Source organism: Leiobunum rupestre, chromosome 2, assembly GCF_980474605.1.
Source record: "Leiobunum rupestre chromosome 2, qqLeiRupe1.1.hap1, whole genome shotgun sequence".
Taxonomy (NCBI): domain Eukaryota; kingdom Metazoa; phylum Arthropoda; class Arachnida; order Opiliones; family Sclerosomatidae; genus Leiobunum; species Leiobunum rupestre.
Window position 1 is genome coordinate 83617904 of NC_143385.1, and position 22081 is coordinate 83639984.

The 22081-nt window shown below is 36.0% G+C and overlaps 2 protein-coding genes across 2 annotated transcripts in view; both read right to left on the reverse strand.

Moving 5' to 3' along the window:
- Positions 1-5250, reverse strand: part of su(r) (dihydropyrimidine dehydrogenase su(r)) — a 34173-nt gene extending 28923 nt beyond the window's left edge. Inside the window, exons 1-5 of the mRNA XM_090166535.1 lie at positions 5197-5250; positions 4536-4646; positions 2449-2531; positions 699-786; positions 478-639 (exon numbers count right to left, since the gene is read on the reverse strand). Coding sequence (XP_090022661.1) covers positions 478-639; positions 699-786; positions 2449-2531; positions 4536-4646; positions 5197-5250 — 498 coding nt within the window. The remainder of the gene's footprint in view (positions 1-477; positions 640-698; positions 787-2448; positions 2532-4535; positions 4647-5196) is intronic.
- Positions 5251-8179: 2929 nt separating this feature from the next.
- Positions 8180-22081, reverse strand: part of LOC149959830 (uncharacterized) — a 31156-nt gene continuing 17254 nt past the window's right edge. Inside the window, exons 3-4 of the mRNA XM_090165180.1 lie at positions 16390-16566; positions 8180-8949 (exon numbers count right to left, since the gene is read on the reverse strand). Of these exons, the coding sequence (XP_090021306.1) occupies positions 8375-8949; positions 16390-16566 (752 nt within the window). The 3' untranslated portion in view covers positions 8180-8374. The remainder of the gene's footprint in view (positions 8950-16389; positions 16567-22081) is intronic.

Genomic DNA, 22081 nt, shown 5'->3' on the forward strand with positions numbered 1-22081 from the left:
GACCACATTTAGGTTAATTTCATCAAGTTTGGGTAAATTGAAACATTTTTAGGGTAAATTTGTAACAAATTTTGGGTAAAATAAGGAAAAAATCTTATTTTGGTTGTAAGTGGTCAAAAACATTTTCGGTTGCCATAGCAAATCGAATGGGTAGTGCAACGTCTCCTTTTGGGACATTTCATATCTCATATAGGTCTACATTACGGCCGACTTTGAACTAAATCGGCAATAAACACCTCGGGTACTCTCCTTGTTAGTGAAAATGACAGTGTTGAAATGATCCACTGGCATTATGTTCAAATTTTCATCCACGGCACAAGAGGGGGGAAGGAAAAATTACCCTTGCGCGTGCAATGCAATCTTAAAATATCAAATTCGAAGGTAAAATATTTTTTCAATTATTTACCCGGGGTCATTTTTAGTAGACAACCTGTAGAGATACTATGAGAGGTAAACTCTTCATGAAATCAAACTGACCTCTGTGGCGAAGTGCTGCAATCCGTTGATGTTAATAGGTCCTTCTTCGGTAGCGGCTAAATTGCAACCTCCAACGCACAGGTCACTGACAGGACATACCATTCCACACGTGAGTCCCAGCGGATTGTCCGAAAATATGGCTTTGGCGGCTCCGTAATAGTTCTAAATAAATAGTTCGTTAAAAACAATGAAAGTAAAGCGATTCTTCGCAAAACGTTCACCTTGGTCGAAATACTACTAATGAAAGATTTGATGTCGATTTGAGTTGGGCAGCTTTTTTGACATGGGGCATCGGCACATTTCAAACACCTGTAAATTTTGCAACAATATAAAACTCAATAAGTTCATAAACCTTATTAACTAAAAAAAGGTATTAAATTTGAATTAACATCAATTTATTAAAACATTAATATTTATTAATTTATAAACTCTGTAATTTGGAATGCTCTGCATACAAAGAAAATCGGAATTTCTGACGTCACAACAGAAGCGTGAAATGTTTGTTCTATTTTTTGCATATTTAAAAGTATTTTTGCATAGGGGTTTGATTTTGTTCTTTTAATTATTTTAAATTTCTTTTTTAACTTTAATTCAATTATTTCTAAGCAAACACATGTCGTGAACACTTTATTAATAATTTAATAAAAAACTTTTCCGCTAAAATGTTTGTAACAAATATTTGTAAGCTAACAAAATGAATGAGTGATAGTTAAAGCAAGTGGCGGCTTGACGTGAAGTAGCTCTCTATCAATAGATGTCGTTAGCGTCGAAATCAAAAAGGTGGTACTTATAGGTACCCCTCGCGTTGATTGGATCGTTTTTAAATTGGTCAATAACAAAAATTACAGCAATTATCAACAATGGGATGTATAATTTAGGTTAAAGTTCACTAAACTATAATACTCTACAATGACTCACTGACGACGTTATCATTTGACTATTTTAAATTTTAGCTTCCTTTGCCATAAATAGATGGCACCACGCTCGCCAGTAAAGTTTTCGAAAATCGGATAGATTCATGGCCATCCAGAATAACAGAGGCATTTTCATAATAGAGGTGGCACTTGCTTTAATATACTAATTATACTATGTTGTCTGACCGGGAAAATGCTGTACATCATAAGAATATAATATATATCTTAGAAGTTAGAATGAATGTTCTTAGCTCCAGCTGATTTTCCAAAAAACAATTTGTAATGAAAAATTGTGCTGAGCGAAAACCACGGTTTATATATTTACACAGGTTAGACTACTTGTACCTTCATACGTTCTAGCGTTTTGAGCCTCTTAAGTTCTTCTGACAGGCAAACCTGTTTTCTACTATGCTACTGGTACGCCCTCTAATGTATATAAACAGTACTAATTAATTTATTATAAATTAAATTTTTGTAAATTTTAATTATAAATACACTAATGAGCTAACGTATTTATAATTTGATAATATATATTTTAAAATTTATTAATTATCTACGATACATTTAAATTTAAAATATAGGTGACGCTCCATTTTTAAATATAAATATTATTTTAACAATAGTTGATTATAGTTCGAGAAACTTTACACAAGCCGGCGCTGTAGGCGCGAAGTAGAATTTTTCAAATTCTCTAAACGTGGGAGTAGCTCATATAAGCGTCCATCTCTGAGTAGTCTTACCTGTGTAAATATATAAACCGTGCTAAAACTATTACATGAAGAAAATGTGTCCCTACGAAGTGTCAATTTTTATATTTTACATCTTTAGGCGATAAAGTTTGAGTACGTTCGTAATGAAATTTCTTAAGCCCGAGAAGGTACAAGTTTCAATTTAACATCCTAGATGAATATTAACTAGTACATCACTTAATATAATGCTCCAATTACAAAAATAATACAATAAAATATTTTATAGGTTTTTATCTAAGATTAAGTTATCAGCAGGGTAGTATAAGCTTTTTTGAAGATTAAGTTTGTGCTAAATAGAAATATCTGACCTGGCAGCTTCCCGTAGAGCTCCCCTTTCGCTCAAAGTGGTCGGTTTCACGTCATCAAAATTCTTTTCGAGTGACACACATGCCTACAAAAATAAATAAATAAGAACTTTCTGAAGTTCTTCGTGTGTAACGAGTGAACATGATGTTTTGTAAAAATGCTCCACTACTAAATATTTAACATCTATTTTTGCTAGAAATTTTATATTTTCAGATCAAATAGCCAGTGCTAGGGGTCATTTGTTGAGAGAAATTTCTATGACATTGAAACAAGCCTTCAAGGTCATTTAAAATTTATCTCGAGAACCGTTGTATTTGGAGACTCGGTTCCAATTAGAAAAATGTGCGATTTTCGGTCTAATTGATTTAGTACCGATGTGATTTGACCATTAGGAAGCTCAGAAAATTAACATAAAAACACCAAGGTCATTTGGTAAAAGTGTTCATGATATCCGAATTATAGGTGTGAATAAATTAGAAAGTACTTGTGCTACGGAATTGAAAATTTAACGACAAACTCAACCTGGTAAGGGGTCTTTGGCAACGGAAGTTGTGTTGACCTTGAACCATGTCTTGAAGGTCTTTCAATATTTAATACAAAAAAGTGTGCTATAACGTTTTAGATACAGTGAGGTTGTCGTGAAATTTTCAACGCCGTATCACAAGCAGTGCCGTAACTAAGGCGGTGCCAGCGGCGCCCAGGCACAGGGCGCAGAAATGACTAGACCAGCAGTCGAGTTGCTGGCAACTCTGCTTTTTTTCAAGGGGGCAGTTATAAAGCTGGCCCCGGAAGCATAAAGGGCTATTTACGATACTGATCACAAGTACTTTCTAAATTATTAACACCTATACGTGATATCTTTAACATTTTTATTACAAGACCTTGGTGTTTTTGATGTTAATTGTCTGGACTTCCAATTAGTCAACTCACATTGGTATTAAATCATTTAGACGCAAAATCTGACGGCGCCAGCGCCGTAGCTAGGGCTGGGTGGCCGGGATGCCGCCCCGGGCGCCGTGCGCACGATAGGGTATAGGGGCACCAAAATTGGTCCATATTATTATATTAGGGGGCGCCAAAATTGCAGCTCACCCCTGGCGTCATTTTATCTAGCTACGGCCCTGGACGGCGCGAACTTTTCTAAATTCAACGATCCTCAAAATAAATTTTTAATGACCTTGAAGACATGGTTTAAGTCATAATATTTTATTTCATAAAATGACCCCCTAAACCGGCTATGCGATCAGAAAATATTAAATTCCTAGCAAAAATAGATTTATAATTTTTAGCAGGGGGTATTTTTTTAAGGACACCCTGTATACACAATATATCTCTAAAGGGTGATAATTTTTTGCTTGGGAAATAGACATGCCTGGTAGTGAGGGGCTGACCACCACTTCTTGTAACATTTGGGTGTACAAACCGGTACAAAATGACTAAAATGGTTATATAAATTGCTGTGCAATTACTACGTAATGGCTGTAATCGTTACATTATCATTCTGTAATCAACCCAAAATCATTTTATTTACAATTTGTAAAAAAGCAATCGACGCGGAATCAATCTGTAAACCACCCTAAATCACTCTATTTTAATTTTGAAATCACCACAATCCATTCGGAACCATTCCGTAATCAACCCGAAACAGTGGCGGACTGGGTCTAATATTTTGGGCTGCCAGAAGACAAAGGGCCCCAGCTTTAACAACTATAACGCTATCATGTTTGAGGGGCCCACTTCATGAACGGTCCGTGGGGCCCACCTGCCATCGGGCAGGTTCACTCTATGGCCAGTCCGCCACTGACCCGAAATCATTATTTACACTAATACACTCTTATCATCGCAGAATCATTCGGTAATCAACCCAAAATCATTCTGTTTACATTTTGTTATCGCTGTAATAGAATCCGTAATCGATTCCAACATAGATTAGGTAATAGGTGTACAGAAAAACAGTGGTTAACCCCTAAAAAGGTAGCCACGAAGTATTATTCTAAGAACAACTAGCGGGTAAGTCAATTGTCGCAATGTTTTACTTCAAATCTTAAATGGTGAGTGCTTTCAATTTATTGAATAAAACAGTACTTACGTTGCATTGTTTTTCTTTGTTTCTCTTCCAGTGTTTTTTGGTAATCTTGGTCTCGACACTCGGGATGTAATTCGCATATTGACTTACTTTTGGATTTAAAGCTAAAACACTCTACATTCATACAAATTGAAAAGAAATCCGTTTAATTACTTCAATAATTAAATCCAAATGGTTTGTTTGCGCATTTTTCAGAATCATGTTGGGAAATTGTACTGACATTTGTATAAGGGCTCTCGTGAAATTTATTGGACTACGTTATGTTATTAATTAATTGTTCCAAGGACAAATTTCCATTGGTCAAATGACCGAGATAATGAAGAGATCGAACACATTTATTCACATTTTAACTGCAATTTGAAAGACTTCACCCATAATTATTTGCCTTACAATACAGGAAAAGATAGGATTAGATAGGTTTTTATATTTTCCAAATTTCCAATTTTGTGTCAATAAAACCGTTCGCGATCCAGGTTAAAGGTAAGCTCGGGTCAGCTAACTTCAATATAAAACACTTAGAATGACCTTGAGAAACAATAACACATTTTAAGGAATACGTGCCTTTTTAAGGTTTAAAAAAATAGTATCAATTCGTTTACAAAAGTACTTGACAGTTCATTGTTGGTTAATCAAAACCACTTAAGAAAATAAAAGATTTGGTTACTTCTATATCCGCAGAGTCCTTTGAAAGTCGATTTATCCTGGCAGAAGACATCATGATATATAATTTTCTATTTAGTGGAGCGCGCTTCTTCGACAAAACTTTCCTAATCTTATCAATATGAGATTATACTAGAAGATGGCCCAGTTTCATTTTGAAGCGAACCAGAATCGAATATTCTCATAATTTTATTAAGAGATATTAAAGACCGCCTACATCGAATTTTTCTTTCAGCATAAGTCATTATCAAGAATACACTTATTTTTACATTTCTACTTCGGGCGAAAGATTAGCGTTGCTACCAATCACCCTCATACCCGAAGAGAAAACTCCTTCAAACCAAAGATAATATAGCACTCCGTACCCAAGATTCGAAATCTGAGAGCTTTCCGATTGACAGTATTGTAACGAAGCGTTTACCCACTTCGAGCACGTGACCTCCGAAAAATCCATCTAGGAACAACAAACACATCACCCCCCACAAGGAGAATGCAACCCGTCAAAAGTCGTGGATTTTCGTGTGTACATTTATCATGGGTTAAACGCTTTAGCGCCTGCTACCGTCGGAAGGGGAAAATTCAGAAATTGTCTTCCCCCCACCCGTTAAACGTTCAGTGAAAAGGCTCGTCCAATGAAATTTGTACACAACACTGCCTTAGCGTGTTTAAAGGCTAGCTGTGGTCTCCTTGTGTTTGTTGCTCCTAGCTACCATATAGGAGCAACAAACACAAGGAGAACGCAGCTAGCCTTTAGACACGCTAACGGAGTGTTGTGTACAATTCTAATTGGTTCTCATGATATTCTCTAGTGATTGGCTATTTTACGATCTCCAAAATTGTGCCCTGAGTTAAGCCTCGCTTTTCAATCGTTTTAGAATTTTTAATTTAAACTAATTTTTAGTTTTAAAACTTAAATTTTATCGTGATTATATCTAAAATGTTTATTCATAATGGTAAGACCAAGGCACTGTCTTTGTCCCGGGTGTAAAAACGATACTAGACAGAACTATAAAACTCATATGCAAGGAGTATTCTTTGTTAGATTTCCAAAACCGAAGACTGAATATGATAAATGTGTGCTCTGGTTAAAGCTTTGCGGTAAATCAGCCCCTGGTAATGTAAAAAACCACTGTTATGTCTGTTCAAAGCACTTTGTTGGATGTAATGGGCCTACCAAAGATCATCCGCACCCAATACCATGTAGCTCAACTAATGATGATGTCAATAAATTTGCTCAAGATTTGGGATGGTCGTGCAGGAAACAAATGACCAGACAATGTTCTCAAAAATTGTAGATTACCAAGCTGCATTCCATGTTGAAATAAATGCCCATGGAAAAAATACAATTACTCATTTTGGGAAAGGAATTAAAGACAATTATAGTATTTGGGAAAATATACCAAAAGTTACAATAGGAAAAGCATTCTTGGAAAAACTAGTCAGTTTTCAGTCTGTCTTGGCAATCTTCAGACATTATATTTGGAAAAACTTAAGGAAACTAACTCTAAAACTGCCTTCTTATGCTCAAGTGGCCCTCGGGAATGTATACGCTCAGTTAGCTGTTGATTGGTGAAACCTTTAGGGTCACGAAGTAAAAGATGCCCTGCATGTTGTTCCTACCAAAATTATTTAAGATATTTAGAACCCAAATTAAAATAAAGTAAGCAGAAATGTAAAACCAACTTAAAGTCATGAAAATAACTAAACGAAAGAGATGAGAATTTTGCAATCAGAGGGCCAAAAATATACAGTTACTACTGAAAATTTATAAGAAACAAATGATTAGAAATTCCAAGGCAAAAGAGAAAACTAATTTATTGGCACCCTGATATTATTGATTATTGTCGCACTTTGAAAGCAAAATCCTCGGCTACTTACCAGATGTTACGTAAATCTTGATTTTTAAATATGCCTTGCATATCCCCAATTGCCAGTAAATCAACAAACAATCGAAGACCGGGGTTTAGCACTGAATCCTTTTTGGGTAGTGTGTTTGTTGCTCCTAGCTGCCAGAGACTTACCACGGCAACTTTGATGAAGCGCTGTGGCACGAACAGCGCATCATTAAGGTTGGCCGTGGTCTTATCAATAGTTGGTTAGCGTTTTAAATATGGAGCTAATGTTTTCGGAGTTGAGGTAGGAAGTGGTAAACGCTATTGACTACGCGCGAGGCAGTTATTTCAAATCAAGGGTACCAATCAAATCAGAATTATTTAGTAAATCTATTATTTTTAATAATGAAACTATTATTTTCAATAATAAAACTATTATTTTCAAAAATAAAACTATTATTTTCAATAATAAAACTATTATTTTCAATAATAAAACTATTATTTTCAATAATAAAACTATTATTTTCAATAATAAAACTATTATTTTCAATAATAAAACTATTATTGCTAGAAATATGAATTTTTATGATCAAATAGTTTACGGTAACAATTTAGGTATTGCTGAGAAACATTTTATATTTATATGGTCATTTAAAATTAAAATTAAATTTTTATTACTTTCACCAGAATTTGATAAAGTCCTTTTTGACAATCAGAAAGTTGTTGAGTATCTTGAGCATCATCGAACACCTGTAAAACAGCGTTGTTGTTTCGATGGAAAAGAAAATTGTGAATGTAATTAATCGTGTATTTCAGTGAAAATAAACTTCAGCTGGAAAATTGGTGTTATATTTTATTTAAACACGAAATTCTTACAGTACACGGCGATCAGGTTTGAAGTAAGTATAAGCAGTGCAATTAATTTTAATGGCGACAATAAAATAAAAATCGATATCTCTGTTCGAATTATACGATACATTTTCCTTTTTTTTCGGTTGCGCAATATTACCAATAATAAGAATTCATAGTGTGGGGGGAAATTCATCTTATAGCGAGTTTCTAGAACTAGTACAGATGGAAAATGAATTAATAATTAGTATATATTCCTACGCTGTGTAATCCCAACATGGTTAGAAAATGTTATACGTCCTGTAGTTCACGTTTAGTTTTTATGATCAAATAATATACACTTTTGATATTACTAAATATCGGATGGTTCCACTTTGATATAATTGAGCTATTGCCCTAACCTAGTCTTCGTAAGATGTCGGGTAAGACTGATAGCAATAATAACCGTAAGGATCCGCGAGGTAAGAGAACTCGTTATCTAAATTAGGTTCAGTCCTAAAGTCAGGAGAAAAATGGGAGACCGGCACGAAGTGCCGCTATCTGGTGAGTCATTAGCGGAAGTTGAGACATCGGACGAGGAGGACATGGAGGTTGAGGTTTTATAGGCAGAGGGCGTAGAATATGAGTGTAATGAGACGGACTGGTCTGAATAGTGTAATGAGGCGGACTGGTATGAGGAGTGTAATGAGGCGGGCTGGTCTGAGGAGCGTAATGAGGCGGACTGGTATGAGGAGTGTAATGAGGCGGGCTGGTCTGAGGAGCGTAATGAGGCGGACTGGTATGAGGAGTGTAATGAGGCGGGCTGGTCTGAGGAGCGTAATGAGGCGGACTGGTATGAGGAGTGTAATGAGGCGGGCTGGTCTGAGGAGCGTAATGAGACGGACTGGTCCGAAGAGCGTAATGAGACGGACTGGTCCGAAGAGCGTAATGAGACGGACTGGTCTGAAGAGCCAAATGAGACAGAGTGGTCTGAAGAGCCAAATGAGACGGACCGGTATTATAAGCGGAATCAGTGTTTCGTATCGAAGTAGATCCACTCCTTGACAGCAGACCTTTTCTACGTAGAAATACGCAGGCTGAAAACAAAAACCAATTTTTGAAATAAATTGAAACATTATTAAATGGAGTTGAAACTAAAACGTTCAAAAAGGGTCGGACATTTGCCAGTAGCGGCGCCAGCAATAGGCCGGGGTAGGCCTGGGCCTACTTGAAAATTTGGTAGGGGCCTCCAAAATTTAATATATGGGCCTCCAAATTATTTAATTTAAAAAAATTCTGCAATTTGTTTGCGAAATAATTTATTAGGGTATTAGCCTAGCTGATTATTATTATTATTATTATTATTATTAATTTTCCAATATTCAATGCGAGTGATTGGCTTAACGACACTGCTGTTTTTATTCCTTTTAAGGGAGAAGACTATAATGGCCATTGTCTACTTTCGCGCTATTTCAAGCTGAACTCTTTTAATTTTGTATTTTAACTTATAAAATTAATATTTAAGTGTAGAACAGCCTCTTGTTTAGTGCTTAAAATAATTTTGACAATTTAAAATTTAAAAGTAATTAAATTATTACGTTTTAATTCGGACCCCCGGAGCTAAACAAGTTGAGCAAGCCCCCAAACTAGCCTTTAGTTAGGACCTGATATCTCGTTAATTATTAATATTAGAATTATAAAAATTATTTTAAGCACTAGAGGAAGGTTCAGCCTAATAAGAAAAATATAATTCAATGATGTAATTGTTAAAACAGAAACGTTCAGCTTGAACGAAAAAGAGGCTTTTACTGTATTCTTCCCCCTTAAAGGTACGAGTAACTTTTCTTTGACATTAGTTTTTATTGGGTTTAATTTTTCGCGAGCGCTACAGAAATTGTATCTTTAATTTTATCTTTACAAATTAATGGTTCTTAAACTTACTTAACTTATGGTACCTACGTACATTCATTTTCGTAAAGTTGTAAGTTCTGATGTAAGGGATGTACATGCGAAGTATTGAAGGAATGAATGTAAATTGATAGACTGGAATTCAGTGGTAGAAATAAGTAAATAACCACTCATTTGTTAAGTGTTATCGGTACACAAAAAAGGATCAACACACACTCTGTTTTTAGTAATGTTTAAATTCATAATTAACTTTAATTTTTCGTCGCGTACCCATTTTACCCAAAAATTGCACCACTTGCTTAAAAAAATTAAATAATCCACGTGGACGGATTTGAAAAAAATTGTGGGGGGGTGGGGGGGCTCCATAATTTTGGTGGGGCCTCCAAAAATTCTGGCACCGCTACTGACATTTGCATATTCTGCGTAAAGTTATTTTGAATCTCGGAGTGATTTCAGAATAGGGAAACCGATTTTGAGAATTCAGAGCACGATTCTCGTGTTCATTTTAGGTTTTTTTAGACTGATTTTGAGATTTGGAACTGATTTTCGCCCAGATTTCCGGATTTTGAAGTTGATTTCAAAATTTCTAAAATCATTGTTCTTTAGAGTATACAGCGAGAGTTTAATAGCCCCAATAACCCCTAGATTCTGTTACAACTGGTGACTGAAATCTATACTGACGTAATATTAACTGGTTATTTTTTTCTAAAATGTTTGCTATTTTTTAACCTTTTCGAAATTTTACGGAAGGTAAATGACCTGGCTTGAGGCCCACAAACTAACGCGAGGAGCGCTAAAAAATTATTTAAGGTAAATTGAAGCATGAGGCTTTAGCCTGCCTAGCATACCTCTGACACCAACACTTTGTACTGAAAACGGTGGTGAACTATTTCTGCTATTTCGTTTTATCCAAATTCGAAAGGCAGTGACGGATTAAGGACTAGGCCTAGTAGGCACAGGCCTTTGGGCCCCCACCAACCGAAGGCCCTAACCACTGATAAAATCTATGGATATTTCTTCGGGACACGCGAGTTTTGCGTTTCTATGCTTTCCTTACATAGGACCCCCCGAAATCTGCTTAGGGCCCCACCTTCTGTAAATCTGGTCCTGTCGAAAGGTCCCAGACCATTCACATTTCTGTGCCGATAAAAGCCAAAAATTTCAAAATGGAATTCGATCGAATAGGCTTTTTGAAAACATTCAGAATTTTTAAATATTTTTAAGCTTGGACAATCCGTAGTTTAGGGCGTGCCTCACGATCGCGATTTTTGCTTCCATGGTAACCTTTGTAGGAAATGTTTTCAAAATAAATGTGATTTTTGGAAAACCCCTTATTGGGTACCGATTAGAGAGAAATATTTCGTGAGTGGGGGAGCGAAGTGATTAGCACTCTGGCCTCCCAGTAAGAGGAGTCGGGTTCGGTCCCAGCTTGTGGTATTGCGTGAAAACTCGGTACAATTCTTTCCGCGTTGTGTTAGACAAGTTCCCCCCCCCCCCCCACGAGCTTTTCGGTTTCCCTTTTTCATAAAATCTTTTCTGAGGTTAACGGTATTAGTAAATGTGAGGAGCTGATGGCTCGCGTGGCATGATGGGCTTGCCACCACCCTCCGACGCGATTTCACCCGGCCACCAGTAATTAACTTCAGAAGTGGACTAAGACCTGTGTAGTTCCTTGGGGCTTAGCTTATTCATGGATAGTAGATTTTAGAGGATCGGTAAAAAGCCTGGTTTTTAGCCCCCGTAAACCAATCACACTAAGGGAGTCGTCCAAGGTTATTTGAAAAAAAAAACAAGTATCGCTAAGAGTGGACGATACTGTTCGAAAAAAGAAAAAAGATAAACAAGAAGTACATTTTTACGCCAAAAGGTATTTTATCACGTTTTTATAATTAAAAATTTCTAAATTATAAAGCGCAAAAAATTACGTAACAATATCAACCGTATTAGATTGCCATTTTGAAATTTTAAGATCACGTGGTACAAACGACCTTGCAAGACTCCCTCGGAGTCTCTCGAGCTGATTGATACGCGGGGAAAAATAAAATGCACTGTGGAATTTTATCGAAAACCTGTCCTCTTAATTTACTGTCCATGGCTGATTATTATTATAAGAATCAAAAGTGAAAAAACAAGTCGTCGCGAGGCGTGCACGCTGCTTTATTATAATGTAAGCAACGATACATTCATCTAGAGCGTTATTAAATGGAATATCATCTCAGTTTTTTCGCAATCAAATTTCCTGACTGTTCCCTGACTTATTTTGTGTCAAGATTTTGTAACCAATATTTTAGTTAAAGTTTCCTATAGGCCACCAAAATTAAATTCCCTGACTATTTTTTAAATTTCCCTGACTTCTTCCTGATTTTTATGCCCATATTCAAACTCCCTACTTTTCCAGCAATTCCTGGTTTTTCATATACCGTGGCAACCCTGACCAACGTTTGCATCTCTGGCCGCTTTTACCTTTGGCTTTAAAAATATTTGGCGCCACTGTACAGGTAAATTTGAAAAATTGAAGGGGTCTCCCCAAAAGATTGCTTTGGAAGTTATATTCCCTTTAAGGCTGCTCGGGGTTATTTGAAAAGGCTAAGGAATGGCTGGAGAGCCAAAGGCGCTGAGTGGGTTCGTTCGAAACGGAGATAAGAAAAGAGCGGCTCATTTCCACGCGATACGACGCCCCCGGAATCAATATAGTTAAAAGCAGCTCCTTCCTGATTTACTGGCCAAGTTGGCCTAGACAGTTTTAACCGCTTCTCCGCCTGCAAGGATTCAGGATTCCAGATATCTTCCTAAAGTGTACGACTTGGGAGAGTTTAAACTGAGCGTGATAAAACGAAGCCCGATTGTATTTCATTTCGTCTAAGAACCTCAGACTTCGTGTCTGATCCTAAGTAAGCGAACTACGAAATATTTCTAAGCTTTATTTTTTTAGATTTAGCGAAGCTTTCAACCAAGAAATTATTTATTTATGCTTAGTGAAAATTACGATGTCGAGACGATCAGCTCGGGCGTCATGGTCGAAGGTACCCGCGGCACGAGAAGGGGGGAAGGAAAATCGTCACCAGCGCGCGCTTCAATCGACTCGGAAGATGTCAGTTTTGGGGATCCAATCAGATACCAGATCGATTTTATATAAGTGAGAAGACTCTTATTGTTAGATTAAAAGGAACCACGGCTTTGGACTGCATTGCAAAGGATGATAAAATTAGCGAATAAGTAGATAAGTCCATTATGAAAAGGGATAAAAAAGCTATACCCTAAACAAATTTGAAGAAATTTAAAAACTTACTAATAGCTCGTACCAATAGGTCTTCGAGCAAACAAAATGACGCGAAGCTCGGACCTTTTTTTATTTAGTTTTCCACTCGAAGATCTATTTGGTCTGAGTTTCGCGTCTACTAATCTACTTATTCGCTAATTTTATCATCTTATTGTTAGAGCATGACTGCGATTTGTAGCAGCACTTAAAATTGACTTAAAATAAAGTAAATAAATAATAAAATAAAATAAATACCTTAATCGCTTAACTAATTACTGAAATAAGTTATTTTACAGATTTAGGAAAAGTTTCAACATTCCATCTGTAAGGAGGGTTCCGAAATTCGTCAGGGTTTGGAAAACCCGGGATTTTACCCAAAAGCCCAACTCAGTGAGTTTTTTTTTATTTAAGTATACAATTTTCATATTTGTATTAGACGATATCTAAAAGAATACCGAGACTGCAAAGCTGAACCAAAGGACTGGTAGAAGTACCAAGTTATGAGTTTCAACTTAACCAATCAGTTAACTTTCTTAAGTTTGTACCACATTCACAATACAATTCAGTCTAATGTGGTCCAAAATCTGAGATTTAAAAGTGGGTTTTTTCTGAGGTGGGTTTTTTGAGGTGGGTGAGTCCAAAAAAACCCACTAGGTTTTTTGTGTCGGGTTTTTGGTTTTCAAACCCTCAAATTCGTACAAATGCAGTACACTCTAAAGAAAAATGGTTTTAGAAATCCAGAAATCAAATTGAAAATCTTGAAATCTGTGCGAAAATCAGTTCCAAAATCACAACTTTCACAAACACCAAATTTGAATAATTTCTAATTCAAACTATTCCGGATCGTAGCAGAACGTATTGGCATCGCTTTGTTCAAAGGACTTCTATGACTTTTGATATTTTGATTCTGGTGGCCGGATTACAATGCGTAGGAGGCTGGTGGCAAGCCCTTCATGCCACGCGTCCCAACTTCAATACTATTATTAATAATATCATAAGTGAATAATAAACATAAGTATGACACTTCCTATTCACCCAATGAAATTTTGTTAATGATAGTCTGTTTAGCCAATGACAACCTAAACCATTACGTACCGACGGACCGAAAACTCTCCGCGAATTGCTCCTAATATTTGGAGGATGCCCGTAAAATCACCGACGGTCCACCGGCAGCCTTTTCGACGTACCAGCCAAGGCCTATTGAAAATTTAAAAGCTTTCAAAAGTGTAAATAACGCTTTTTTTGAAAAATAATGATGAATTACAAAATCCAAAGATAAAAATAATTATTATAAACACTGGCTCCATTTCAGAAGTTAGTTATTTTCGAATTTCAAGGCTAAACACGTGTACGCTCGTATTTCTCTCCATCAAACTAACCAACTATTTTGCCAACGGAAAGAGTAGGAAGGGACGCGTTTCCTGTTCGGAAACTTCCTATTTCGCAATCACTCCGCGACAGACTATCATTAACCGAATTCGTTCTGTGTCATAATTACGTTTATTATCCAATTCTGATAATATTAAATGTTTACTCAAAAAAACCATTATCTTTTCAATTTAGATGATTTTTGATAAATTCTAACTAACCAATAATGTTAAATCAAAAATTAAACTATTTAATTTAAATTTGAGTGACCTGTTTCTTTACTAAGCCCCAAAATATTATTTTCGTGCCTTTGCATAAAGGTCCTTAGTCATTTCGATGTCTCGGGGAATTTAAAATTGGAGACAATCCAAACGAGCAAGAAACTAAATAGCGGCTAAGCCGTCGGGAGAAGGGATTTGCCTCTCTAGACGTCTAGACAATAAGTGTTTAAAAGGGTAAGAAGGCCAAGAAGAGACCAGCTTTTCCCGCCCGAGTATATACACAGTATATATATATATTTCCCGGAAGCATTTCCTGCCATCCATTCTCGTTTTATTGCTATACAGTTTTACAATATTTCGAGAGGTAAACACTACCAAAACCATTAGCGAATAGCATCTCGAAATGGGAAAGGAAATTGCACGATGTCCTTAAAACAAACAGTATAATTTTAATCCAATTACTGATAAGAGCTTATAATTCTGGCATTATTATAGCCCTCAATTCAGAATTTAGAATTACCGCATTATTTTTGCAATCGATTCAGACTTTAGAATTACAGCATTATTATGGAAATCGTTTCAGAATTTCGAATTGAGACATTATTATTGCAGATAGAGTAAAATAATAAGTCCACATATTGTATAATAATTACTTTTATTAAAAGGAGACGACTAGTTTCGCCATACCCGTTCGACGAAGCCCCGAACGGGTATGGCGAAACTAGTCGTCTCCTTTTAATAAAAGTAATTATTATACAATATGTGGACTTATTATTTTACTCTATTTACATGTATAAGTGCTGTCAATATTTATATTAGTATTATTGCAATAGATTCAGAATTTCGAATTGAGACATTATTATTGCAATAGATTCAGAATTTCGAATTAAGACATTATTATTGCAATAGATTCAGAATTACGAATTGAGACATTACTATTGCAATAGATTCAGAATTTCAAATTGTGGCAGTATTATTGCTATCAATTCAGAATTACGAATTGAGACATTATTATTGCAATAGATTCAAAATTACGAATTGAGACATTATTATTGCAACAGATTCAGAATTTCGAATTGTGGCATTATTATTGCTATTGACTCAGAATATCAAATTACAGCATTATTATTGCAATCGATTCAGAATTACGAATTGAGACCTTATTATTGCAATAAATTAAGAATTTCAAATTGTGGCATTATTATTGTTATTGATTCAGAATTTCGAATTGAGACATAATTATTGCAATCGATTCAAAATTTTACATTGTGACATTATTACTGCAATTAATTATGAATTTCTAAATTGTGGAATTATTATTGATATCGATTCAGAACATTTTGAATTGTGACATTATTTTTCCCTCAATTCGGAATTTATAAAATTATAAGTAAAACGTTCGTTGGTTTGAAATATTGATACCGACAGATAGAGGTCGGTAACGGTTAATCATTATCCATGTTTAAATTGATTTTTTTCAGGAAAAAAATGTAAACAAAGAAATTTACCGGTTAATATTTCGGAAAATGATTAAAAAACATGTATTATTCGCAAAATTTGAGCTTTTTATCGAAAAAAACGTCGTTTTTCCGATTAATTTTACAAATTTATCAAAAAATTAATCGAATAATACAGAAATACAAATTACTTGATCACAACGTTTTACGAATAATTTTGAGAGCTTTATCTATTGATTAAAAGTTAACCATCCCCGACCTCTACCGACAGAAATAAATGGACCAAAGCCATGATAATTTGGAAATAAAGTAGCAAAAACTCACCAGCGTTAATTTTATCCGTCACTTCGGTGACGTAAAAACGTGTTAACAACCACTTTTCTGCACACTTTATAAACTCATCCTCAGAACAAATTATTTTCATAATTTGTGCGAAGTGCAGCAAAGCGTTCTCGCCATTAACTTTCCTTGCACGGCTCGATTCGTCAGATATCGCTGATGCTAAACAAAGAAATTGGTTGCGATAAATATTTGAAAAATTATCATCACTGAAATTAATGCATTGGTTTGGTTCAGTGGTGTCAGTGTACTCGAAAATTACCAGCATATGTTGAATTATCGATTAAGTCTTTAATCATTTGTAGTGAAATTATCGAATAACATTGTCTTTAAAAGGAGTATTCATATTGAAACTGCTGCAGAGAAGAAAAATAATGTTAAAAGAAAGAACTTAAAGAAGAAGAAAATAAGAAAATCAGCTATGCTAATACCCGAGGCAAGTCATCTAGCGACCTTTAAAACCATTATTTCAGGTGGCCGGGTTACGATGCGTAGGAGGGTGGTGGCAAGCCCTTCATGCCACGCGAGCCAACAGCTCCATACAATTACTATTACAGTTAACCTCAAGAAGTTTTTATGGAAACGGGAAAACCGAAGAGCGTTTGGTAATAGAGGTTAAGCCAAGCAGTTCTGGAGTTTAAACTTTGACCGCAGTACTGTAGTGATATGGTAAAGTATCAAGTGTTGTAGTTAGCCGTTACAAACTGTAAATAACCCAATTATTGTTCCAAAATAAAAAGTATTATTATTATAGTTTGGCCTACCGCCTCTCGGTGGCGCCAGACACCTAAAAAACATCTACACTGCAAGCGAGGTCAGTTGCAGCGTTGCCAGACGTGCGATAGTTATCATACACGTCGATAAATTCGAGCTAATTTTTGGGACGTACAATATAGTACTCATTTTTCGATAATTCAGCTTACGGTAATATTTAATCAGCTCGGCTAATACCCAAGGCACCACCCTAGGCCTAAGTCACCAAGCGCCTTTTGAAGCCCTTAATTCAGGTGGCCGGGTTACAATGCGTAGGAGGGTGGTGGCAAGCCCTGCATGCCACGAGATCGAGCCAACAGCTCCCTACACTAACTATTACCGTTAACCTAGACAAGTTTTTATGGAAGGGGAAACCGAAGAACTCGGGGGAAAACCCCTTAAACCAGTGGGGAGAGAACTTGCAAACTCAACGCGGAAGGAGTTGTTCCGAGTTTTCACCCAGTGCCACAAGCTGGGATCGAACCCGGCCCCTCTTGCTGCGAGGCGAAAGTGCTAACCACTCCGCCACCCCACGATAGTTATTTTAATTTGGCTGAAAACCAGTTAAGACTGCAACTTATAATCACAAGTAGAACTTTAAGTGTTATCAAAAACATTATTTCACAAGTTTAACGTCAGTACATGAACTAATTAAAGTATTCACACTTAATTACTTTAATTAGTCCATGGGATTATCATTTATTTTCAAGCGTACGATAATAATTTTCCGAAATCGATAATTTAATTTTCAGGACCTGGCAACGCTGGTCAGTTGTAACGTGAAATTATGGTTTATTTCAAAATTTTCCGAATTATTTTAGTTTTTTTTATTTAATAATATCTGCCATCCAGAATTCCGCAGTCGTTGACACCTATATTTCTGGGCGCTGGTCGCTCAGAGGTTGTGGTTGGGGTATTTGGTGCTTGTCCGCGCAGCGAGTTCCGATCCCCGCTCGACTGTGGTATAATTCCATTCAATTCTGGCGTTCACGTTTCCCGTTACTCCTTTTAGCCCCCTTTCGAAATTTCAAATCATTGTAAATAAAACGTTGCCAGCATTATACAAGTTTCGGACTATATTCTATTTGGCACGTGCCAACAAAATTCGTTAGTCAAATTTGTTAATTTAAATCTATTGGCTCATTCGATAAAACACGCGCGGAGAATTTGAAGCATCTCGTGTTTCTAAATAATATATTAAGATCGTTTTTAAAGAGAGTCTGGAACCTAGGAGCTGGAATGACGGTTATTTTGAAAAAGTCGTTTTGGTTTTCACTCCCGGATTGTCGTTGAAGTGTACAATATTTTGAGCAACAGATTCTGTTTATCTACGACTAGGGGCTGTTCACAAATTACGTTACGTGGTAGGGGGGGGAGGGCAGGTTTTGGCAAGCGTTACGAATTGTTACGTGGGGGGAGGGGGGGAGGGGGGGGGAGTCCAATAAGTTGTTTTTCTGCGTTACGTAATTTGTGAGAAGAACTTCAATACGGAAAGCTCGCGACAATGACAAGAGCGAATTGATAGAAAATGAGGTGAAGCGATCCAGACAACTACAGACAACTCGAGAGAGTCATCGAATTCAACCCGACTTCAACCAAACTCTGGTTCCATACCGCCGAAAGGAGTGAATTTTGGAAACCGAACCACCTACGGCAATCTCGGCGTGGCGGAATTCCGTCCCTGGCTCTGAGCTCGGATCAGATTCGCCAATTTTGAAGCAACTGCGGCTCTCAACTACATCTGCCTCTTCGACACCACGACCGCTTGAGCATCGTAACGTTAAAACCTTAAACTATATCCCCTCCCCGCTTAATATTTTTAACATCCCAATTAGAATCAACATATATCGCTTAACGAGTATGTGGTGTAATTTTTATAATTTTGAAGTACAACCCGCTTCACGGGTTTGTTCGTTGTGTTAGTTATAAGTTTTATTTTTATTAGTTTAGTTAATTATCTAGGTGCACCGTAGTTTTAGCTAGTGCTGTGTTATATTTTATAAGTGTGTTAGTATTAAATGTTTTAGTTGGCAACCTTTTAATCCCTTCTAGTATTTAATCCAAATCATACCCCTAGACAAAGTTTTAGTTTTAATATTTAGTTTAACGTTGGCCCCAATAGTGAAAGCCAGACGTGAACCCGGATCTATATTAGGTTGTAGCGTGGGATCGCTTGGTCATGTTACAATTATATAATATTCCTCGAAGTAAAACCTTGCCCGCTACACGTTATAAGATGGCGTCCATTAATAAACCACGCTGTTGTTATCTCTGTTGGTTTTTTGGTCGTTACTAGACTAAGAGCTAGTTCATAACAAACAACATACTATATTAAGGAATTTAAGGACTATATCAATACAAGTACCAAAGGAGATTGACGAAACATATGTCAACCTGTGTGAAAGCGCGTAATTTATCGATGCGTTGAACACCGATCTCGATTTTCAAAATGAATTATTTTCAACGTTGGTAGCGCCATCTCTTAAAGCTACTTAAAATTTAGAATTTTACTAGTTTTGTTAATTACAATTTCAAATCAATCGTGACTCACAAAACCAGATTGTGATATGTGATATCCAAAATATTTGAAAAATAATGCTGCCTAGTTAAATTTGTTACCTCCAGATGGCGAAACACTCGTCTTTTACAATATTAGAATAGAATCCCTATTTCACCGCGCGTTTTGAAACTTTGCTCGTTTCTCTTCAATACTCGTAACCTTGACATTGATTCTCCATTCAAACGAAGGGCGGCGCTGCGGACGCTTTCGCGTTAAATCTCTATCTTAGAGCTCCCCTAGGAACCACACATTTTCTTTTAACGGCAAATTTCAAAGTCTACCAAATGTGAAAATTAATTACCACCTACACAGACATTTTTACCAAATTCAGCTGGACGTAGACGCGGAAAAAAATGCAGGATGTTAACATTTCTTTTATATTTTAAAAAGTGTCTCACTTATTTTTTTGAATTAATGAATTTCACATTTCACTCACTATGTTTAAAATAAAGTAAAGGTGATTGGCACTACTTATACGTTAGAACAAGTGGTAGCGAGTTTTAGGAGACGATATTTCGATTTAGTTGATATTCCCTTTATAACCACCGACATCAGGAATTTATGATTAAGACAAGGAGTACGTAACTAGTATTTTAAAACGATAAATATTTAATTATTTTTTAATCGATTTTAATTTTAAATCGAATTTTATTTTAAGTCGATTTTTATTTTAAATCGAATTTTATTTTAAATCGTATTTTATTTTATATCGATTTTTATTTTGAATAGTATTTTATTTCCAATCGATTTTTATTTTAAATCAATTATTATTTTAAATCGTATTTTGTTTGAAATCGTATTTAATTTTAAATCGTATATTATTTTATATCGACTTTTATTTTAAATCGTAGGCCTATTTTATTTTAAATCGATGGCGTTTATCAAAATTTTGCTTTTCTTTTTATAGTAAAAACCAAATACCGTATATTTAGAAAGATCCACTGAGCCGTTATCGAGATGCAGGATAGACGATTTTACGAAATTTGACCTTGTCCCCATTTTAAACCTTAATGCACGTCATAACAGAATCACAAAAGAGATAAGAAGCTTACGTTATTTCGTAGATAAATCAGAATGGAATTTTCTTAGCTCTTAATTTTCAACAATCGTTAAGCTTTTAAATTGTTTCACCTTTGACCTGTATAATAGTTATAATTTTTAAAGCAATTTTTTAGTATTTTTGGACCTTTTTTCAAAATTGAATCCTTTTTTCCAACAACAAGGGACATAAGCCTCACTCCGGTCCCAAACCTATCATCCAGGAGCCATTTTACGCGTACGCCTAGACGACTTTTAATAACAATAAAATAAATTTTCCCCAGACTCAAAAAACAAGCCAGTCAAGACCGTATTATTACCTCTCCTCGGAGTGGATTTATTCGGCTTAAAACACTATAACTACGCTTAATCAAAACTGTTACAACGGCGATAAATTTGTTTTTAGAAAAGAAAAATAAGAAAGCGGGCCGTTAATTTAAAAATTGTAACATATATATAATAATAACTCAATCGACGGTGAGCGTTAACGAAAAAAAATATCCAAACCAAACCCAACCGCAAATTAATTCGCTAGCTCTCACCGTCGCGTCGCACTGTGGTCTTGCCAACCCTTCAACTTCGTTCCCTAATTCCTAGCAATTGCGAACGCAGAGATTTCGAGAAACTGCATACGCAATGATTAAGCTTTGCACGGAAATTGCGAATGCAGGACAGACAGACACACTGACACACAGACACGGTGATTGTATAACCCCTCCAGGTAAAAAGAGAGACAGCATGAAAAGGAAAGCAAAAAGCAGTCAGTCTTACGTCACGCATATTTTTAAATATATTAGTTGCACGCGGGTTATTCAAGCACCGCCAAATCCAAAGTGAATCGCCAACCGGCATCGAGACAGACGCCTAAAAAATGCGGAATTTTCAAGGCCTCTGGAAAATAATTACAATAAAAAAATATTTAGTCTGTCTCTTTCGATAGCTCCGCGGCCTGAGAGCGCCTTCTTAATACGCTTGAGATGGTTTTGTAGACAAATGTTTACTTTGTAACTTGCAAAGATTTGTTTGTGTTCATCGCGCGAAGGTGAATGGCCGTGCTTTTCATTACGAAGGGAATAATAACAATGGATGCTTTTAATATCTAACTCTATGAATATCCCTTCTAATCCAAAAGACAACAATGACCGGGATTTTCTAAATAAAGAATCACGTGAAAGGGCCACTATCATGATTATTATAGGACAGCCTCTTTAAAGATTAAATAGGATTAAATCATGATAAATTTGATTAAATCGTGATTAAATGGATTGAGTCTTGAGAAAATGGATTGAGTCGTGATTTATTGATTAAAACGTGATTAAGCTAATT